Genomic DNA, 20,118 nt, shown 5'->3' with positions numbered 1-20,118 from the left:
CAAACACATCTAGCGTCATTTTTCGTATTTTTTAATGGCTTTTTTCCTCTCTTTATATATATATATATATATTACTTTTTCTCCTCGGATTTGCACGATTTGCCTGGATCAGCCTGATCAGCCCCCCCCCCCCCCTAGCCCCTCCCCGTGGCTATGCCACTGCCTTGAGGTGAGGATAATGTAAGAGTTGTGCATATCAACGACGCCGAAGAGGAGCATGCAAGCTGCATCTCACTCAAGGACTCTCGGGCACTCCATGTTGTGTGTATGGTTTACGCTCCGGCTGACCGACCTCAAGTCACTGCGTGGTGACCCTCATGGCGACCTCGCCTTTGTGGTCAGCTTAGATAATCCCTTGATCCCAAAGCGCTGTGGAAACTACTTCGTGTTCAAGATGGCGGACGGGATTAGGATCTACCTTGAGTGGGGGGTGGAGTTTTTGACGTATTGTCACGTGACTAACCTAGTTCATTTTGCCAATTACATGGTTAGTTCCGTTTTCCTGTAAACGTTCCCATTGGGACGTGAAAGTTATGGGCAGTGTCCAATTTTTGGGGTATTTAAATCGGCGCACGCCGATTTTGGGGAGCTCGAGCGGGGACCATTGCTACAGGAAGGTCTGGGACCTCGTATCACCGTCCACCCCCGCCGGGTTCATGTCCAGTCAGCTGTAAGCCTTGTATATATTATACCATATTAAACCTTGTTGCTGTCTATGCCATCTACCTCGTCAGACGTCCTTTTTGGAAACTAGTCCCGATCTCAAGGAACACATCCCGCACATCATGGAGATAATGGAGATACTTTTACTGGCGCAGCTCGACGGGGTGTTCACCATCGGAAAGTCGGACGACGTACGGACGAAGCTGGCAAGTAGCACAACAACGCAGGTGCGTGGAACTTCAACACAAGGCAAGGCTTCGGCAGGCGGCGAACAGTCCAGGAAGCTGAAGGGACACGTTCATCCAGTGACAGCAAGGTCAACAAGGAAGCGTACTAACACTGCGTGCATCGAAGCAGCGACCACGCCGGGAAGTATGCCGTCGACGACAGCCAAGTGACCAGGAATCCCAGTGTAATGCGTGGACGGGTCAAGGTCAACGCAGTGTGCAACAGTGTAGTGTCAACGCAGTCAAAGGGAAACACAGCCAAAGCACGGAGGAGCGCCATCAATTTTACGAGGTAGGTGAGTGTTGGTTGCTCCGAACGTTCAGAAGTAGTAGCTTTTACCGCGTACGGTTTAGCTAGTGGGCGATTTAGTGTTGTGGAGCATTTTTCTATGCACTATTGCTCTGCCGAAGCGTTAAGGTAGGTTTTTGTAGCGTACCAGCGTACAGTGGCGACGCTAGCGACTGTCGTGTCGACTGTGTAGCGACTGACGACGAAGCAAGCGAAGGCAAAATCCGAGTCAAAAATGGCAGAAGCTGGAAGTCCAGGAGCTTCCAATGTCGTGTACAGTGACAACAGCGAAGTCCTGCGCCTCCAAATCCAACTGGAGAAGGAACGCTGTCGTAGGATAGAGCTAGAGAGAGCCCGTGATGACCGTTCTATGTGTAGCGAGACGCCGTCCACCAAGACACGCGAAGAGAGTCTGAATTACTTCGCAAAAAGACTCAAGAGCGTTTTGCTTCCACTCCCCGCGGACCGTGAAGTCCCAATGTGGTTTGAGGCCATCGAAGGCGTCTTTAAATCGTATAGCGTGCCAGAACAGGTGCAGAGCCACCTGATTCTACCGCTAATCGCTAGCAGGGTCGGTCATCTGTATTCGAAATTGAGTACAGATGAGCTCGAAGACTATCAAACCATAAAGGAAACCGTGCTAGCAGCACTTTGACTCTCCCCGGGCGAATACAGGAAAGCTACAGCTACATGGTCGTGTACGCGAAAGCAAGGGAGGTGGTCACTTACGAGGATCACACGGCTTATCGCAGATTGCTTGGTAGATTCATTGACAGAAGAGGCACGCCAGTTTGTAACACTACAGCAGGGCAACGGGAAACCCTCAGAAGATGACCTAGTTATGTCCGTCCAGAAGTTCGAGGACGCAAAAGGGCGAGGGAATGCAAGTCTAGACAGAAGGGACAAAGGAGGATATGACAGGCGCAAAGAAGGTCACAGAGAAAAAGGGAAACCGGAGGAAAAGGGATCGTTCCAAAAGGCTAACGGGAAGGATCGCGTAAACGCGAAAGGCGGCTTTTCTTGTTACGTGTGCGGCGGCAAACATTTTGCACCTAACTGCCCCACAAAGAAGTCGCCAGACCCCGACCAGACCATGCCCAAGGTGTTAGACAGCCGAGAGACAAACCAGAGGCGCATGAATCGCGTTGCTGTGGGTCAGGGCGGCATCGAGTGCTCCGCAAAATGTTCGAGGTTACGTAATACCGCGATAGTGGCGCGCGTCCATCCTGCGGCAACAGGAGAGGACAACTTTGTTTTTCAAAGCCGGGAAGTACAGCGGCAGTGTGGAATGCAAAAGTTCCGTGCGCTAATCGACAGCGGCGCCGACGTCACAGTTATTCGAGCCGACTTGTTCCCCGAGCACGAAGATGACTCGCGAACACCTATGTGGCTAGAATCCGCATTTGGGCACAGGGTATCCGCTAAACTTGGAGTCCTGCGCTTGAGACTTATAGGTACAGAGGCCGACCATGCAGAAGTAAACAGAAGCGTACCCATAGAGTGTGCATTCACTGAGAAACTCACAAGCGATGGTCATTGTTTGCTGTCCTTAGAAACGTGGAACGTGCTGCGGAACGCAAGTAGGCGGGAGGAAACAGGAGTAGCTGATCCTAAAGCAGACGTGGAAACAGCAGCAGAGTCAGTCAGTGATACTGTTTTTGAAGATGAGGGGCTGACGGGTCTATTCCAGACAGCAGAGGCGGACGGCGAAAACTGGCAGCCCGTAGTGTTAATCAGCGCGGTTAAAAGCGACACAGAAGCGTCAGAGCTGCAGAGCGAAAGGAGTCACACATTTCATGCGACACAGTGTGAGGATGTGAGCCTCACGGAGGCGTGCGGGAAGACTAAGACCAGTAGTCATGGAATGTTAATTGAGGATGGCATATTGTACCATAGTGACACTGTAGCAGGACAAAAAGTGAGGTAACTGCTGTTGCCAAAGAGTAGACGTATGCAAGTGTTGCAGTTAGCGCACGATGCGCCATGGGGAGGTCACCTTGGCATGCGCAAAACCAGGAACCGTATAAAGGCTACCTTCTATTAGCCAGGGATGGAAGCGGACGTGCGCGACTACTGTAGGTCATGTGACGGGTGTCAAATGAACGCGGACAGGAGCGTAACCGATAGGGTGCCCATCGCACCTCTCACTAGGCCTAGTGATCCGGGCGAGAGAGGATGCCTCTTAGCGATGACTGGGCGCTAAGAGGCATCCTCTTACAGGGCGCTAAACGCAGGCACAGTAGACGATGCATATCCCATGGCGCTCCAGCAGGAGTTGTTATTCCGTGTGGGCAGGGCGAATTTCATCACAGTGTTAGACCTGCGCCGGGGATATTGGCAAATCCCGCTGGAGAAAGAAACTCAGGCGAAGTCCGCATTTGTGACCCATTTCGGGCAATTTGCGTGGCGCGTTATGCCGTTCGGCCTGAAAAACACCGCGGCTACTTTTCAACAACAGTGAACGCTATACTTGCCGATCATCGAGAGTACGCTTGTGCCCATCTCGATGATATCGCAGTATATTTGAGGAACTGGGAAGAGCACTTGCTGCATCTCAAAGCGGTGTTGACAACACTAAAGAAGGCGAGAATGACGGCTAACCTCTCCAAATGTCAGGTATCACTGGGATCCATCCGGTACTTGGGCCATGTTGTAGGGTCAGGATACCACTCTCCCGACCCGGAAAAAGTGAGAACAATCGCTAATTTGAAGAGACCAACCACAAAGAAGGAGCTCAGGAGCGTACTGGGTCTCTGCGGTTACTATCGTGATTACGTAACGGGTTATGCAGAACTTGCCCAACCACTCACACGACTAACTGGGAAGAGAGTCCCAAATCAAATCCCATGGAACGATGAAGCGGAAGCATCATTTCAAACCTTAAAGGCCTGTCTAGCAGAAGCGGTAGCACTAGCGACACCAGACCCCGAGGGCCCATATTGGATTTTCACAGACGCATCCCCTCACGTAGCCGGCGCGTGTGTGGCACAAATGGTCGACAGTGGCAAACAAATGCCGATATCCTTTGTAAGCCACAGATTCTCGGAAACGCAGGCTCGTTGGGCGGCGATTGAGCGCGAGGCGTTCGCGGTGATCTGGGCTCTCAAAAAGTTTGATCACCGGGTATTCGGGGCGACGGTAACTGTGGTGTCGGACCACAATCCGCTTGCGTATTTGACTTGCGCAACACCCCAGGGGTCAAAACTTGCACGCTGGGCACTCGCGCTGCAGCGCTATAATATAGATGTCGTCCATCGCAAGGGCAGCGCTCATGGGAACGCTGACGCCTTGTCGCGTTTGCAGTTTGATTAAGGAGAGGTCGCGCGGGACACTTTTGACCAAAGCAGGTGGCCCTCTCGAGCATTGACACTCACCTCTTTGTTGAGTCGGGGTTACCCTTTGTGAATGTTATTCACGGCACAGAACTCGTTCTTCTCATTATGTGAAGGAAGATGACTGCAGTTCAATTATGACTTATTTTTGGCCCTAGGAAGTCTTGCCGTGGGCTCTGTGTGACATTTTGTGATATGTACCGCTTAACGGGTGACCTGAATTTAACTGTTGATTTTATGGGTGCTCTAGTTATGGCCCTGATATAACGCGTGTGTGTGAATTGTCAACGGTGATGGACTGCCCCAACTCTTTTTTTTTTTGTTGTTGTTGTTGTCGTTCCTTGTGGTGCAATGTGATACCCCACAATGAACTTAAGGAGGGAGATGTAAGAGTTGTGCATATAAACGACGCCGAAGAAGAGCATGCAAGCTGCATCTCAGTCAAGGACTCTCGGGCACTCCATGTCGTGTGTATGATTTACGCTCCGGCTGGCCGACCTCGAATCACTGCGTGGTGACCCCCATGGCGACCTCGCCTTTGTGGTCAGCTTAGATAATCCCTTGATCCCCAAGCGCTGTGGAAACTACGTCGTGTTCAAGATGGCGGGCGGGATTTTAGATCTACCTTGAGTGGGGCGTGGAGTTTTTGACGTATTGTCACGTGAATAACCTAGTTCATTTTGCCAATTAAATGGTTAGTTCCGTTTTCCTGTAAACGTTCCCATTGGGACGCGAAAGTTATGGGCAGTGTCCAATTTTGGGCTATTTAAATCGGCGCACGCCGATTTTGGGGAGCTCGAGCGGGGACCATTGCTACAGGAAGGTCTGGGACCTTGTATCACCGTCCACCCCCGCCGGGTTCATGTACAGCCAACTGTAAGCCTCGTGTATATTGTACCATATTAAACCTTGTTGCTGTTTATGCCATGTACCTCGTCAGACGTCCTTTTTGGAAACTAGTCCCGATCTCAAGGAACACATCCCACACATCGTGGAGACAGAAAAAGAACTTTTACTGACAAGCACTGCGGACACTGAGGACACCGCACAAGCGTGAGGAGCTTGTGCAGCTCCTCACGCATATCGCACAACTTAATTTGACGATTCAGCGCTGGCAACAACTATCCCGAAGGAAAAGAGAACTATCGCAGCAGTTCGGTGCGCACATACGAACTTCGCTGGTGCGTTCTCCAACTGAGTGAGTCGCTTGCTGCACAGGGAAGTTCAGCTGCTATAATCAGAAATGCCACAGCGGAGAATTTGTTAAGACTTCAGACAGTGCAGCCAGACTCACTTGTAACCCGCAAATGCACTAATAAAGAATCACCTGAACTACAAACGCTCTGCGGTGCGCTCAGCGTTCCTTAGCGATGAACCATAACATCCTGCTTAGCTAGCTATCTTTATTTTGTCAATGGCAACACAGAGCTACTTTTTGCCTTTTTATGCACAATGAGTGATATAGTGTTGCCAAAAGACGAGGTCATCTACCATTTGCATGGCGTTCCCTGTCATAGTGCTCACGATAGTACACTGTACGATGTACAGGGTGTTTGCTCTAACGTGTCCGGAAATTATATATAAACCGAGCGATAAAAGAAAAGCAAGTGGTACCTTTTGCTACTTTTGCTGCTTCACTAGTAGCACCTGTTTCTTAGTGAAGTACCTGAAAAGTAGCGCTCTTTCTCTTTTATCGCTCGCTTTAAATAAAATTTATGGACACATTAGAGCAAAGACCCTTTATAGTAGATGATCTAATCAGCCGCATGCATCGTAGTACTGCAACCATTTTTCAACAAAAACATTGTCACAAAATGTAACCCACGTGAATCAATTTATATTGTACTAGGCTGCGAGTGGAAAATACATCAACCCTGGAATTAGTAAAAGAAGTATGTATCAGTGGGAGCTCATGAATCGGGATGTTAGTTGATCGGAAAGTTTTTTCATGACAACAGTCCCGAAAACATGACATGGTGTCTACCAAGTTGTAGCCTTCAAATTCCCTGACTTGGTGGTGCTACTACGTTTTGATACAGACCATTTACTGCATTCAAATAAACAGAACACAAATGCATGGTTCTCATTACTCTTTAAGAGAGCCTGTCTTTTTTTTTTCCTACAGTAGGGAGACTCGTACTGTGCCTTACTTTATGGCCCTTGTTTTTTGTTAAATGTCACTAATCGGCACTCACAATTCGCTGCGTATCGGCACTTGTCTGCGATTTTCCCTAACTTCAGCTGCTTTTTGGAAACTTCTCTGACAATTTCCTGGCTTTTCCAATTGCATCAAAATCCCCTGACAACTCCTGGTCCCCCAGGTTGGAAGGACACCCTGCACATAGAACCATTAACCGCCCATCAACACCCAGCGAACGCCGGGTTGTGGATGTTGAGTACGTCTCACGAACGTACACATATGCTCCCGGCTACGTTTCAACTACGCCCATACTACCGTGCTAATCAAGAGAAAATTATGCGAAATGGACGTCGTAGGACCGCCGATGCGGATGTCTTCGAGGGGCCTGTGGAGGATCTCTATCCCAATCCCATAGGTATCTCGCGCCTATGGAAATATCATAATTTTAATCATGAAATGAATACAAGGACGCAAGTGTGCACCCAAAATACTTTATTTCATTGTGGACTAGTATTTACATGTACATTCGTACATGCCTGCCGGCACATAAGCAGTACAAATAATGAAAGGACATGACAAGGTGTCATATCCAGATCATTCCCGTTCATACAGATCGTGGTCCCAATATCGCCACGTTATGTAAACAAGCAAAAAAAAAAACATCCATGTTACTCGCCGTATAATTAGATGGCATCTTGCATGGAATCCACGCAACTGTATCCTCACGCTCCTTCACGCCTTATGAATGGCTACCGGTCTCTTTAAATTGTTCCTTTCTGTGTCTTCCGGCCTCTGGAACTCACTGGCCAAGTCCTGCCGCCGAGGCACACTGATAAAAACGAGAGACATAATACAGGCATCATCGGTCTCTGCCTATGGCACATACGCATACCAGCATTTGGCCATACCTCCCGTTTACCTAGCATTCTTACCTGTAACGCATAAGACAGTAAATAATTCCAAGACTGCTCATAGAGAAAACATCCAACACTCTCTGGAAGACGCTGAGAAGCACACAGCAATGAATGGCCGATGCTGAGCGGTATAGCCGTTTATGCCTGAAATAATATCAAGAACACAGTGAGTAGACCACAAAATAAAAGTAGCATACACGTGCTAATATGCCTATATTACAAGCTCAGCTAGGATCGATTGCATTTTTTTTACACTAACCAGTGTGCTAAAGCGACTTGAAGAACAAAGGAGTCTAAAACGCGAGCGCTAACTAACAAAGGCACCACGGCCGTTTACCTGTATTTCGGTCATAGATAGTGGTCCCCGATGGAGAATCCGTTACCTACAAGGCATGTGCATCTAACTCTTCACAAAATTCAAGCTGTACTGGTGCTGTTCACGTTGAAAATTACCGTATTACTCCAAGCCATTGCAGATGCCGCCATGTTTCTCGAGCCTCTTCAGCGGCATTTGAAATCATCCGCACAACGGGCTATGGCTCTCTCTTCTGCGCGTTGCGAAAAAACAAGCATTCTGCGCAGATTTCTCCTTTGGCGGCGGCGCAGTCAGACGACAGGGCTCTAGGACATTTCGGTACAGGACGTTTCGGTACATGACGTTTCGGTACGGACATTTCGGTACACGGACATTACGGTACACGGACATTACGGTACACGGACATTTCGGTACACGGACATTTCGGTGCACGGACATTTCGGTACAAGGATGTTTCGCTAGGGCTGTCCACACGATGTCACGTCGCTTCCGTGGTAGTAATAAATTGATGACATGCTATCGCCTCTTCGGACGTTTCGGTACAAGTCGCCGACAACATTCAGACGCTTCCGTGGTAGCAATAAATTGATTAGATGCTATCGCCTCTTCGGACGTCTCGGTACAAGTCCCCGGCAACATTCAGACATACTACGCTTGTCAATGTTATTGATCCGTCAGGAACGTATCTGATATTAGATGAACGGTTGTTTTTGTACCACTGTTACAGTTCGCGTTTTCTTGGAGGAATCGCTGCATGCTGTGGTCACGGGCTGGCCAAAGTGTGCTGGCTCATGAGGGCAGATAAGTTCAATGACAAAAAGAAAAGGAGAAAGAGAAGGTGGAAATATCAGCCACTACAAACGGCTTGCTATTACCAAGAAAAGGAAAGAAACGAGAGGGAAATGAAGCGAAAGAGAAAAAATACAAATAAACAGAAAGAAATGCAGCAACACAGACGAGTTTATTCAATCAATACACCACACTTTTTCTGCCATTACACAGCAATTTACTTTGCGAGAACATTTATCCGCAAAATGTTTTAGTGTGAGAACTCCGAATGGTAAATAATAATTGTACTGTGATGTTACACGTAAGGTTTGTCTGCGCTGTGTGGCGACATGTTGCACGTGGGTAGGACTGTGGATAATTTGGGCCACCTGGGGTTCTTTTGACGGAAATCTCCGACACACGGTGCTGCCACCAATGTTTCCCTTCCCCACACTGCTACCGCCCTCGGCCGGGATCGATGCCGCGATCAGAGAACTCCGAGACAAAGAAAAATCAGCAGGTAAATATACGTGTAATGTGCTGCTATTCTACCCAGGCAGACAGCTCGTTTACCCAACGTATAGAGCGGACAGTTCATGAACAATGGACATTCAAGTGGACAATCTCATTAATTATCGTCCGCGCTATATCACATGGTTTTAACAAATCAGATTCAAACAAACTGTACTTTCTAGAAATCAACTTCAATAAGTCTAGTCTCTAGTTATGTGATATAGGTTACATACAGGTCAGGTTTCTATTCAAATGTTCTAGGTGGACGGTTCTCCTGGAACAGTCCAATGGGTCAGTGCACCTGGGTTATCCCAGAAGGGTGCTTTGAGGGAGGTAGTTCGGACACCGGTTAGAAGGAGAATGTCCTTTTGAGTCACATCGAGAAGAATAAAGGGAGAAGGGAGGATCGAGAACGTGTAGTTTCGATAACCAGCCTTTCACAGTTCACACTCGTATCCCAAGACGTCCTAGGGGCGAAGTTGCCTGCCGCTCACAGAGCGTACGCGTAGCTCTAGCTGGATTCGACGATGGCTCTGTACGTCCGTAGCAACCGCGGCGGAAGAAAGCTGGTATATAACGGCTTCGAGTACGACAAGCAGAAAATTTACGGAGACAAGGTATGTATAACCATCCACGAATGCGTTCATCATTATCGGTTTACTTATTGTTGTGCTCTTCGTATGACCACATGGCTTGGTTCTGTTCATCAGCGTGTTATAAATTAATATTTGTTCGGTTCTATTTTAGACCTATTGGCAATGTAGCCTGAAAGGCCAGTGCCAAGCAAGGGCCCACACCGTCAACGACGAGGTGGTCCATACTGTGAACGAACATACTCACGGAGCGGACAACCTGAGGTTGGAAGCTGTCTTCGCTTATTCGGCTATGAAGGAGAAAGCACGCACCACGGAAGAGCAAAACCAGAGTATCATCAGCACAATGGCAAATGAGACCACATTTGATGCTCTCCATTACCTGCCCTCGAGGGACACCATGAAACGGACACTTCGGTATGTCTTCTGATATTCACTGGGACAAAATCCCCGATCACATTGTTTGTGTCATTAAAATAGCGATTCCCTATTCTTGACCTTTTGCGAAAGACGACCAAACCAAATTTCACACCTCTGCAAATATGACTGGGGGATTTGTTTATTACGAAAATATCACTGCATGTACATTCTCTTATGTCTTATAAATCTGAGACCCTTTGCCATACTAGAATCCAACTTTTTTAATTTGGACCCCTACCAATATCCAATATATTTAAAGAAAATGCTTCAGGACTCCGATATTTCGAACACCGTCGAACGCATTTCGAACGCAACCAAGCAGGCGGGGCTAAAGCGGCATTTTACTTCTTTTTCTTCTGTATATCTGTTGCGATGCTACGCATAGTGTTAGGTAGAAAAGCGAGACAGGTGTAGCCAATGGAGGCAAGGTTCTTTATAAGCAGCCGGAAAGAATGGAGGCCGAGACCAGAATGAATTGGGCGCGGTCTCGCGCGATGATCAGAGCGATGGGGATGATTGGGATCGGTGATCTTCCTCCTCACAGCTTCCCCCCGGCGGTGTAGGAGCCAGCCTGGCGAAGGGAAGTGAAGGTGGAATATAGCGCTTTAAGCGGGAGACGTGGACTGTTTCCGTAGAGCGGCAGCGACGGTCACTGGGTCGATCAACAGGGTCGACAACGTAGGATACGTCGGAGAGGCGTCGGGTAATAGTGTAGGGTCCCAGGTATCGGGATATCAGCTTCTCGCAGAGGCCACGCGACCGCACTGGCGTCCACAGCCAAACCAAGTCTCCAGGCACATAGCTGACAGGACGGTGGACCTGGTCGTAGCGTATCTTGGAGGTTGCTTGGGTGTCGAAAGTTCGGTAGCGAGCCATCTGTCGACATTCTTCCGAGCGGGATGCGGCTTCCGCAAGGATGGGGTTATCTGCAGACACCGGAATAAACGGGAAGATTGTGTCGAGCGTGGAGGAGGGGTCACGGCCATAGACAAGTCGGAATGGGCTGAAGCGTGTAGTTGATTGGACAGCGGTGTTGTATGCGAACGTTACAAATGGCAGAAGGGAATCCCAGTTTCTGTGATCGGCTGATATATAGTAGGACAGCATGTCCGCCAAGGTATGGTTAAACCGTTCGGTGAGCCCGTTGGTTTGTGGATGGTAACTGGATGTCGGGGTCTGGGTAACAGAACAGGCTGCGAGGACATCTTGTAGAAGCTTGGCGAGGAAGGGACGCCCACGGTCGCTTACCAAGGATCGAGGTGCTCCATGACGGAGCAGGATATTGGCAACGAAGAATTTTGCTATTTCTTCGGACGATCCCGTGGGGAGTGAAGCCGTCTCGACGTAGCGTGTGAGATGATCAATTGCCACAATTACCCATCAATTGTTGCGTGACGTAAGGGGCAGGGGGCCGAAAAGGTCTATGCCGACGCGTTCGAACGGCGCAGCGGGTGGTGGTATGGGGTGGAGCTCGCCCGATCGGGGTGGAGGAGACGGCTTCCGCCGCTGGCACGATTGGCATGAGTTGACGTATTTCAGGACAGATGTGTAGAGACGGGGCCAGAAATATCGGTGACGCCCTCGTTCATAGGTTTTGAAGAAGCCTAGGTGACCAGCCGTGGGGTCATCGTGCAAAGCACGAAGGATGTCGCGCCGGTGTGCGGCGGGGATCGCAAGAAGGAGCGGGTGGCCGGTGGGCGAGTAGTTGTGCTTGTAAAGAAGGCCATTTTGCACTGTAAACTGCTGAGCCTTCCGAGCGACTTTCCGGTTGGTGGTTAAGTGGGTACCCTCGATATGATGAATTAGTTCGGCGTACCCTGGTTCCCGAAGTTGAGCTTCGCGAAAGGCAAGGGAGTCTATGGGTGAGAGGACACCTAGGACGTCTCCTGCGCAGCCGGGCTGGTGGTGGGAAGGATCATCTGGAAGGGGACAGCGGGACAGTCCATCCGCGTCGGAGTGTTTTCTTCCTGATTTGTATTGTACAACGAACTCGTATTCTTGGAGTCGAAGTGCCCAACGTCCAAGTCGTCCACACGGGTCCTTTAACGTCGAAAGCCAGCACAAGGCGTGGTGGTCTGTGACGACGGTGAAAGGTTTCCCGTACAGATACGGGCGGAATTTGGTGACTGCCCAGACAACCGCTAAACATTCTTTGTGCGTGGTGGAATAATTTTGCTCAGCTGATGTTAACGAACGGCTGGCGAAAGCGACAGCTGACTCCATGGGAGCATGAGGATGTCGCTGAGCCAAGACTGCGCCAATACCATGTCCACTTGCGTCAGTATGGATCTCAATAGGTAGGGTGGGGTCGAAGTGGCTGAGGACGGGCGCCGTAGTCAAGGCGGTTTTCAGGTTCAGGAAAGCTGCATTGCATTGAGGACTCCAAGCAAAAGCGATATTATTCCGGAGCAGAGAGGTAAGGGGAGCGGCGATGTCACAAAAGTGACGAATAAAACGGCGGAAATATGAGCACAGCCCAAGGAAGCTGCGTAGTTCTTTTATGTTGGAGGGCGTGGGAAATTCGGAGACAGCACGAATTTTGTCCGGATCAGGGGAGATGCCGTCCTGGGAAACGAGGTGTCCAAGTACTTTGATTTGTCGATATCCGAAATGACACTTCTTACGGTTTAGCTGGAGTCCAGCGGACGCGATACAGTCGAAAACTGCGGAAAGACGTGTGATGTGGTCATCCATGTTTGAGGAGTAGATTATAATGTCGTCAAGGTAACATAGGCAAATGTTCCATCGTAACCCGCGCAAGACTGAATCCATCATTCGCTCGAATGTGGCCGGGGCATTACATAATCCAAACGGCATAACAAGGAATTCGTAGAGCCCGTCAGGTGTTGTCAAGGCAGTTTTCTCGATGTCATCTTGGGCCATAGGAATCTGCCAATACCCGGATCGAAGGTCGAGAGACGAAAAGTAGCGGGCTCCTTGGAGGCAGTCCAGCGCGTCGTCGATACGGGGCATCGGATATACGTCACGGCGGGTTACTTTGTTTAGCCGCCGGTAGTCGACGCAGAATCGAATGCTACCGTCCTTTTTAGTCACCAAAACAACAGGCGAGGCCCAAGGGCTGTGGGATGGGCGGATGATCTTCTTCGAGAGCATTTCTTGAACTTCTTTATCTATGACTCGACGCTCCGAATGTGAAACGCGGTAAGGTCGTTGGCGTAGGGGACGGGAAGCGCCTGTGTCGATGTGGTGCTGAACACTCTTTGCCACGCCCAAAGGAGATTTGTTCAGGTCGAAAAGCGAGGCGTTGGCAACTAGCAGGTTCAGCAACTTGCACCGTTCTGGACCGCTGAGTGATGGAGCAATTGTCTGCCTAAGAGAAGAGATGTCGCTGTCTGAAACAGGTAGGGTGGTAGTATCTCCTGAGTCATCAGTCAGAACGGCGAAGATATTGTCTTGGGGCAAAGGGTCATACGTAGCCAAGACGAAGCCAGAAGGAAGAACTGCAGTCTCAGAGGAGAAATTAGTGACAGGGTAGTCGACGAAGCCCTCGCGGGTACGGGAGAGTGAATGGGGCGACATGAGGCATTTCCTCGCCAAAGAAGTGTAGCTGGGTGTGATGATAATGTCTTCGTCAGCCGGGATCCCGATGCGGAGCCGGAGTGAACAGGTGGTCTTCGCAGGGATGGTGACATTTTCCAGAACAGATAGTGCGAGAACTGGCGCAGCAGATCCTTCTGAGTGGTAGTTAGGCAAGACGGACAAAAACAGGTCGGGACGGGTGCAGGTAATGACAGCAGAGTTCGCGCTCAAAAAGTCCCAACCAATAATAGCATCATAGCAACACGACGCAAGCACCAGAAACTCGACCGGATAACATGTATCTGCGAACGTGAGACGGCAGGTGCAACGCGCGACGGGCACAATTGTGTGCCCAGCAGCACCCACGAGAGGTTTTCCTCGATATGGCGTAGTGACCTTGCGCAACATTTTGCATAAATCCAGAGTTACGACAGATGACGAGGCGCCGGTATCAATTAAAGCAAGAACAGGATGTCCGTCTAGCACGATTGTAATGACGTTATGGGATGAACAGGGGGGAACTTTGGGCTCTGAAAGCGATGTAGTCCGGCCTCCTCCGGCTGCTGCTATGGGTTTCCCTGTGGCGAAGGCGTTCTGGGGCGGAAAGATCCCCGGTTGGGGGACCGTCCACGAAAGGGAGAGACGGAGCGGTGTCTGCGAGCGGGTGGAGACGGGCCGCGGCTGTAGCGGCTGTCCGTTGGGGGATACCCTGCACAATCGTTGACGCGACGTTGCGCTCCTATTTGTCCGGGAGGAAGTCCGAAATAAGAGCCGGAGTGGGAGGCCGACATGGCGAAGTCCTGCCGTCGGCTACGACAAAACCGGGCAATATGTCCCTGAATGCCGCAATAAAAGCAGGTGCGCGTTTCGCGACGTCGAATTGGGGGGGAGAAGTCAGCAATATGTGGACGGTAAAGTGGAGCTAACGTTTGCAGCGGCGCTGAAGGCTGAGCTGCTAGAAACGAAGGCTGGGAAGAAACGGGCTGAGCTGTGCGCAGAACGTCAGCGTATGTCGGACGGATGGGCAGTGAAGCCTCCGGGCGGAGAGCAGCAGCAACTTCTTCACGGTCTAACGCGTGCATGGCGTTCGTGGAAGAATCGGGGCCCAGAGATCGCGCGTCCGTCGTACCAGGAAAAGTTTGGAGAGCACTGCTAGCTAGCTCCTCACGGATAAGGTCGCGGATAAGTGACCTCAGGCTGTCAACGTCGGGCTGAGATATCAACGACTGACACCTGCGGGAGGCGAGTATTCCGTTTTTCTTGGAGTGTCGTGCACCCATAGATAACGTCCATTACAGTGGTGGGATCTTTCAGCAGAACGTACTGAAATGCCTCCTCAGCGATACCTTTCATTATGTTGGAAATTTTTTTTTGTTCGGGCATGCTAGGAGCGGACCTGCCGCAGAGGGCAATGACATCTTCGATGTAGGCAGCATAACTCTCTCCTGGGCGTTGGTATCGTGTCGACAGCTTGCGAGCCGCGTTGGCCTTCCGAACCGTTGGCTTACCAAAGAGCTCACCAAGACGGTCGCGAAAGCATGACGAGGTGGAGAATTCTGCCTCGTGATTCTCGAACCAAGTCTTCGCCAGATCTTCAAGGTAAAAAAACAACGTTCGCCAGCTTGGTTGTATCATCCCAGCGATTGTATGTGCCGACACGTTCGTACGAGCTGAGCCAGTCCTCGATGTCTTGACCGGCAGCTCCCGAGAAGATAGGGGGGTCACGTTGACGGGGCGTTGGCGCCGGAGGTGTGGCTGCCGCCCTATGGGACCCAGGTGTATGGTCGTGATGTAAAGGCAACCCAGCATTTCCTTCCGATGTACCACCGCTGCTGGTAGGATTCGGAGGCGCCATTGCGACTTGCTTGCCGGATCGGAGCTCCGTCCTGGTGAAGAAGTTGCAGAATAGGAAGGGAATCGAGACGCACCTCCACCAAGTTGTTAGGTAGAAAAGCGAGACAGGTGTAGCCAATGGAGGTAAGGTTCTTTATAAGCAGTCGGAAAGGATGGAGGCCGAGACCAGAATGAATTGAGCGCGGTCTCGCGCGATGATCAGAGCGATGGGGATGATCGGGATCGGTGATCTTCCTCCTCACAATAGTTTTTGTTGGGTCTGCGGTTATCAGCGAACGACTTCAAATTTATGTAAAAAAAACAGTGAGGTTCGCTTGGCAATTTTCAAAGTTCGATTGCAAAAAAAAAAAAAAAGAAGAAGAAGAAAAATAGATTTCCTTCCTTTAGAAACTGTCCAGAGTCTCCCTAAATGACGCCAAAAGTTTGGGGCGCGGACAAAAGCTCACCACTTCGTCCACCACTACATACACATTGCTTTTTTGTTTATTACTTTTTCTCACACAGTCCTAGTCCACATGTACAACCAGTAAAGTGGTCGTTTCCTCTAAAGCCTGTTGAGTCTACACAATTTTTCCTTGAGGATGGCCATGTATTTTCAAGGCCTAAAGAACGATATAATATTACTGTGGTGCCCCTCCAAAAGCGCGAGTGTTAGACGCGATAGCCATAAAATGATTTTAATATTTCAAATAGTAAATTACGCGGTTGACAATTATGTACTGCTTCCGTGGTTTAACCTCAATATATTTTTTTTTTCAACTCGAGAGCAAAAACTGACTGGCTGACCCTGTGCGGAGTGCATACCAGAGCGCATTAAACGTATTATTTTTGTCTCTCAAATCCTCTTTTTGTGTGTGTGTGTGTGTATAGGGTGCCCTTTACTGTGGATCGCATTATCGGTCATAGTGTACCTTTTCTTTTTGTGTCACCGTCCATGCCCTTCGCTGGTCATTTAAATCCCATTCACCCAAATGATAATCTGCACCACTTTGTAGTTGACTTATTGTTCTTCTTCGTCGCTTCTTTCTTTCTCTCTTTTTTTTTTTTTTTTTGCTCTTCCTAAGCACTTAGCTTGATCAGACATGAATGTATAGGAAGAAGGAAATTTTCGCTGCCGTGCAACCAAGCATTGAGGCCGACCCCGCGCCCGACGTCACGCTGGCACCGGGTGGGATAATGCAGATCCAAAGGGTGACGAGACGACATTTTTCTTCTGAGATAAGCTTTCCTTGCACTGAAACGTTCCTGCGTTCCTTATTTCCTTCGTTCCTTAGTTAGTAATTCTACCTGGGCCCTTCTGGGAATGGGGGAGAAGGGACACAATAAACGTGAACCACCCAGTCCAACGAATCCGGTAACCAGTTGCACCAAAGGATTCCACTAAACCGTTTAAAGGAGTACAGAGGGTCATCCAAAAAAAATTCAGATTAAGACATCTGACGAAAGTGTGTTTGTCGCTATACCGAATAGCGCGAAAGGTTTTGATGTGTGCAGTTTTTTTTCCAGAAAAAAACTCGCATAAACATAGCTCCGTGCCTTCACCCTTAACTCGCCACTCCAGCTATAACGAGGATGAGGAGGTATGATTGCACGTCACTGATGACGGCATAAGGAGACTCGTTCTCGTTTGCCGGTCAGTGGCGGTCAGCGCCTTGTCTCTTTGCCGCCGTAAACCTGTTTTGCCAGTTTTCCCGGAGAATTGGGGATAGAAGGAGCGGCCGAAGCATTACCGAGCAAGGAGAAAGGCTTTATCAGAACCCCGAACAGCCGAGTAGCAGACGACAGCGGAGTAGCAGACAACATTTCTCTAGGCCAATCAGCGAGCGTTCTCCTTATAGCGTCAGCGCGAGGTTCCAGGCAGATCACAGGCTGGTACTGCTCTTCACCGCCGTTGCGCACGGTCGCTTTTTGTGGCGTATTTTAAATTCAATTTCTGCGATAATTATGGCTCTGTGGTGTAAATTACTTCGCATGGTGCATCTTACTGGCCTACTTAACAGTTTTATAGGAAGAAAACTGGGTGTTAAAAATGACTTCTGTGCTACTTTAATCGTTTTCACCACACCGAAGCGAAATAGACGGATGATCTCGCTCGGCAGAATTACCGGCAGAATTTTGAAAATGTGTTCGGTAACCTACTGCGAATTTTGTGATGTGATTTTTTCGTCATCCTTCAATTTGTGTACGTGCATCACTTGATTTCAGGCTTTATAAATTAAATGCTGAAACCAAAATCCTGTAAGAATCTTAATACGGTAAATAAGCCCACAACCATCGTTTTTGCGATGGGTATGTCGCGTCTTATGATTTTGAAAATCTCACGGGTTTGCTTCCTTCTACTCTCTGTAACTAAGAAATCACAATTTATTCCTTCCTGCAGAGCAGAGGCCTGGGGCAGAGGCCTATACCCTGTTGCCCATGTCACTATACAGGGTGTTCAAAATTAAGCTTTCACTAGCACTTTATAAATTGGCGAACAAAAGAAAACTGGTGCTACTAAAACTGGTTTTCTGTTCCTTGAGTAAGAAACAGGTGCTACATAATTAGCAGCACCTGTTTTTTACACAAGTAGCGTAAAGTTATCATCCGGTTTCCTGTCATCGCTGTGTTTGCGTAGCGCTCGTGAAAGCTTAATTTTGAACACCCTGTATGATAGAAAGTAAGACTAATAATTCCGCAGCGTAACGCAACATGGTTAATGAAGTGGTGAGCTTTTACGGGTGAGCTTTTGTCCGCGAGCCCAAAAGTTCCCAGAACGTAACTGCCGAAAGTCCCACAATCCTGCGGCGAGTACATCGCCAGTTTTATCACTTTAGGTGAAACACTCTGTATAAGATATTAATAACAATTGGTGGCTTTACGTCGCGAGATCCTGTATAAAAGCTACTTCATATATGCATGACGTGCGACTTTATGTATGGCACTTCGAAATGAGAGTGTTGTTTGGTAGCACCATTACGCCAATTTAGTGCAAGTAAGGCGCGTTCGTATTTTTCGTCACAGAGAAAATGAGCATTATGGCATTATTGCCTACCCCTGTCTCTTCTTTTTTTCTCTTAAGCGCACCGCGTGAATTTGGATCGTGCGCTCCTGTGTACGTGTTCTTATATGTAAGATTGTCATTTCGTGTTTGCAGGAGGAACAGGGCCCGTGAGCAGAGACCACATGTCCTCCCAACAAGCTTAAGCGAATTGACAATTCCGGCGGAGTATGCCATGAAAAATGACGGAACTCAGTTCCTGCTTTATGACTCTGGTTTGGGACACACCGAAAGAGTTATAATATTTGGAAGGCCAGCGATGCTGTCTGCACTACGATCCTCGGACTTCTGGCTGGCAGATGGGACTTTCAAAGTTGCCCCACAGCTCTTTTTCCAGTTATACTCCGTCCACTGCAGGGTCAACGGTTCTGTTCTTCCGGCAGTTTATGCACTAATGACACATAAGACCACGACAGCGTATATCACACTACTGACAGCACTGAAGAACGAGTGCGGGCACGAAAACCAACCGGACGTTGTAGTGCTGGACTTTGAGAAAGCGGCCATCAATGCCTTCCAGCATGTGTTCCCTAACACTGTCGTGCGTGGATGCTTCTTCCACTTATCTCAGTGCATATACAGGAAAGTCCAAAATGTTGGCCTGCAAGAACTGTACGCAGCTGACCCGGACATCAGCCTAAAAGTCAAAATGATTGCTGCTCTAGCTTTGGTGCCGGAGGACGACGTCGCCCTAGCATTCGATGCTCTGGAAAAGAATATTCCGCAAAATCTCCTTCCTGTCCTAGATTACTTCGAGGATAACTTCATCGGCCGAAGGACCGGACAAGGCAGACGAGACCCACGGTTCCCCATAGCGATATGGAACCACCATCAATCGGCTCTGAGCTGCGACCCGAAGACGACTAACAGCCTGGAAGGCTGGCATCGCGGTTTCCAGACGCATGTTCAGTGCTCCCACCCGACTATCTGGAAGTTCCTCGGCGTTCTCCACAAGGAAGACGCAATGAATTTACATCGGTTGGAACTCCTGGTAATGGGCCACCGCGAACGACAGCCAAAAAAATACAGAGACTGTGCACAAAGACTGAAGACGCTGGCTGCGAACTACGACCAGACGCAGCTGTTGCGTTATCTGAAAGGAGTTGCCTACAATATCACCGTATAACTTCAACTTTTATTAAATTGTGTTTTGTTTAGCGTATCAAAAACCTGCTTGCCATATATATGGTCCAGTGACTGCTTTGAACAAGTCGCTGTTTCACTGCCTGCAGCACTCGTCTGCAGCATTTTCCTTGCATTGGGCAAAAAAGAAAGCGAAAACAACGTGAGCGGGGCCACTGTAAAAAAATGGCAGATGAATAATTTAAACCTCACGTCGGCGTTGAAGATTTCGAGGAAAGGGTGTGGACATAAAAAAAGGATCGCCTGCTGTTCTGAAATTTTATTTTATTTTTTGTCATCAAAAGCTTTTGTGAAGAAGTCGACTGATAAATTATGATCAATTAGTTATTCGAATTAGAAAAAAAAAATGTGGGATTTGCACCAGGC

The 20,118-nt window shown here is 49.0% G+C and overlaps 1 protein-coding gene across 1 annotated transcript; it reads left to right on the top strand.

The window, feature by feature from the left end:
- Positions 1-19,258: 19,258 nt before the first annotated feature.
- Positions 19,259-19,735, top strand: LOC135379102 (uncharacterized). The gene has a single exon (XM_064612360.1). It carries the CDS (start codon positions 19,259-19,261, stop codon positions 19,733-19,735), a length of 477 nt encoding a protein of 158 aa, XP_064468430.1.
- Positions 19,736-20,118: the final 383 nt, after the last annotated feature.

This window comes from Ornithodoros turicata, chromosome 1, assembly GCF_037126465.1.
Source record: "Ornithodoros turicata isolate Travis chromosome 1, ASM3712646v1, whole genome shotgun sequence".
In the NCBI taxonomy this organism is placed as follows: Eukaryota; Metazoa; Arthropoda; class Arachnida; order Ixodida; family Argasidae; genus Ornithodoros; species Ornithodoros turicata.
This window is presented reverse-complemented; position numbering and strand designations above follow the sequence as displayed.

Coding starts and splice junctions, on each gene's coding strand:
- LOC135379102 (XM_064612360.1), top strand. CDS start 19,259: ATGATTGCTGCTCTAGCTTTGGTGCCGGAGGACGACGTCGCCCTAGCA.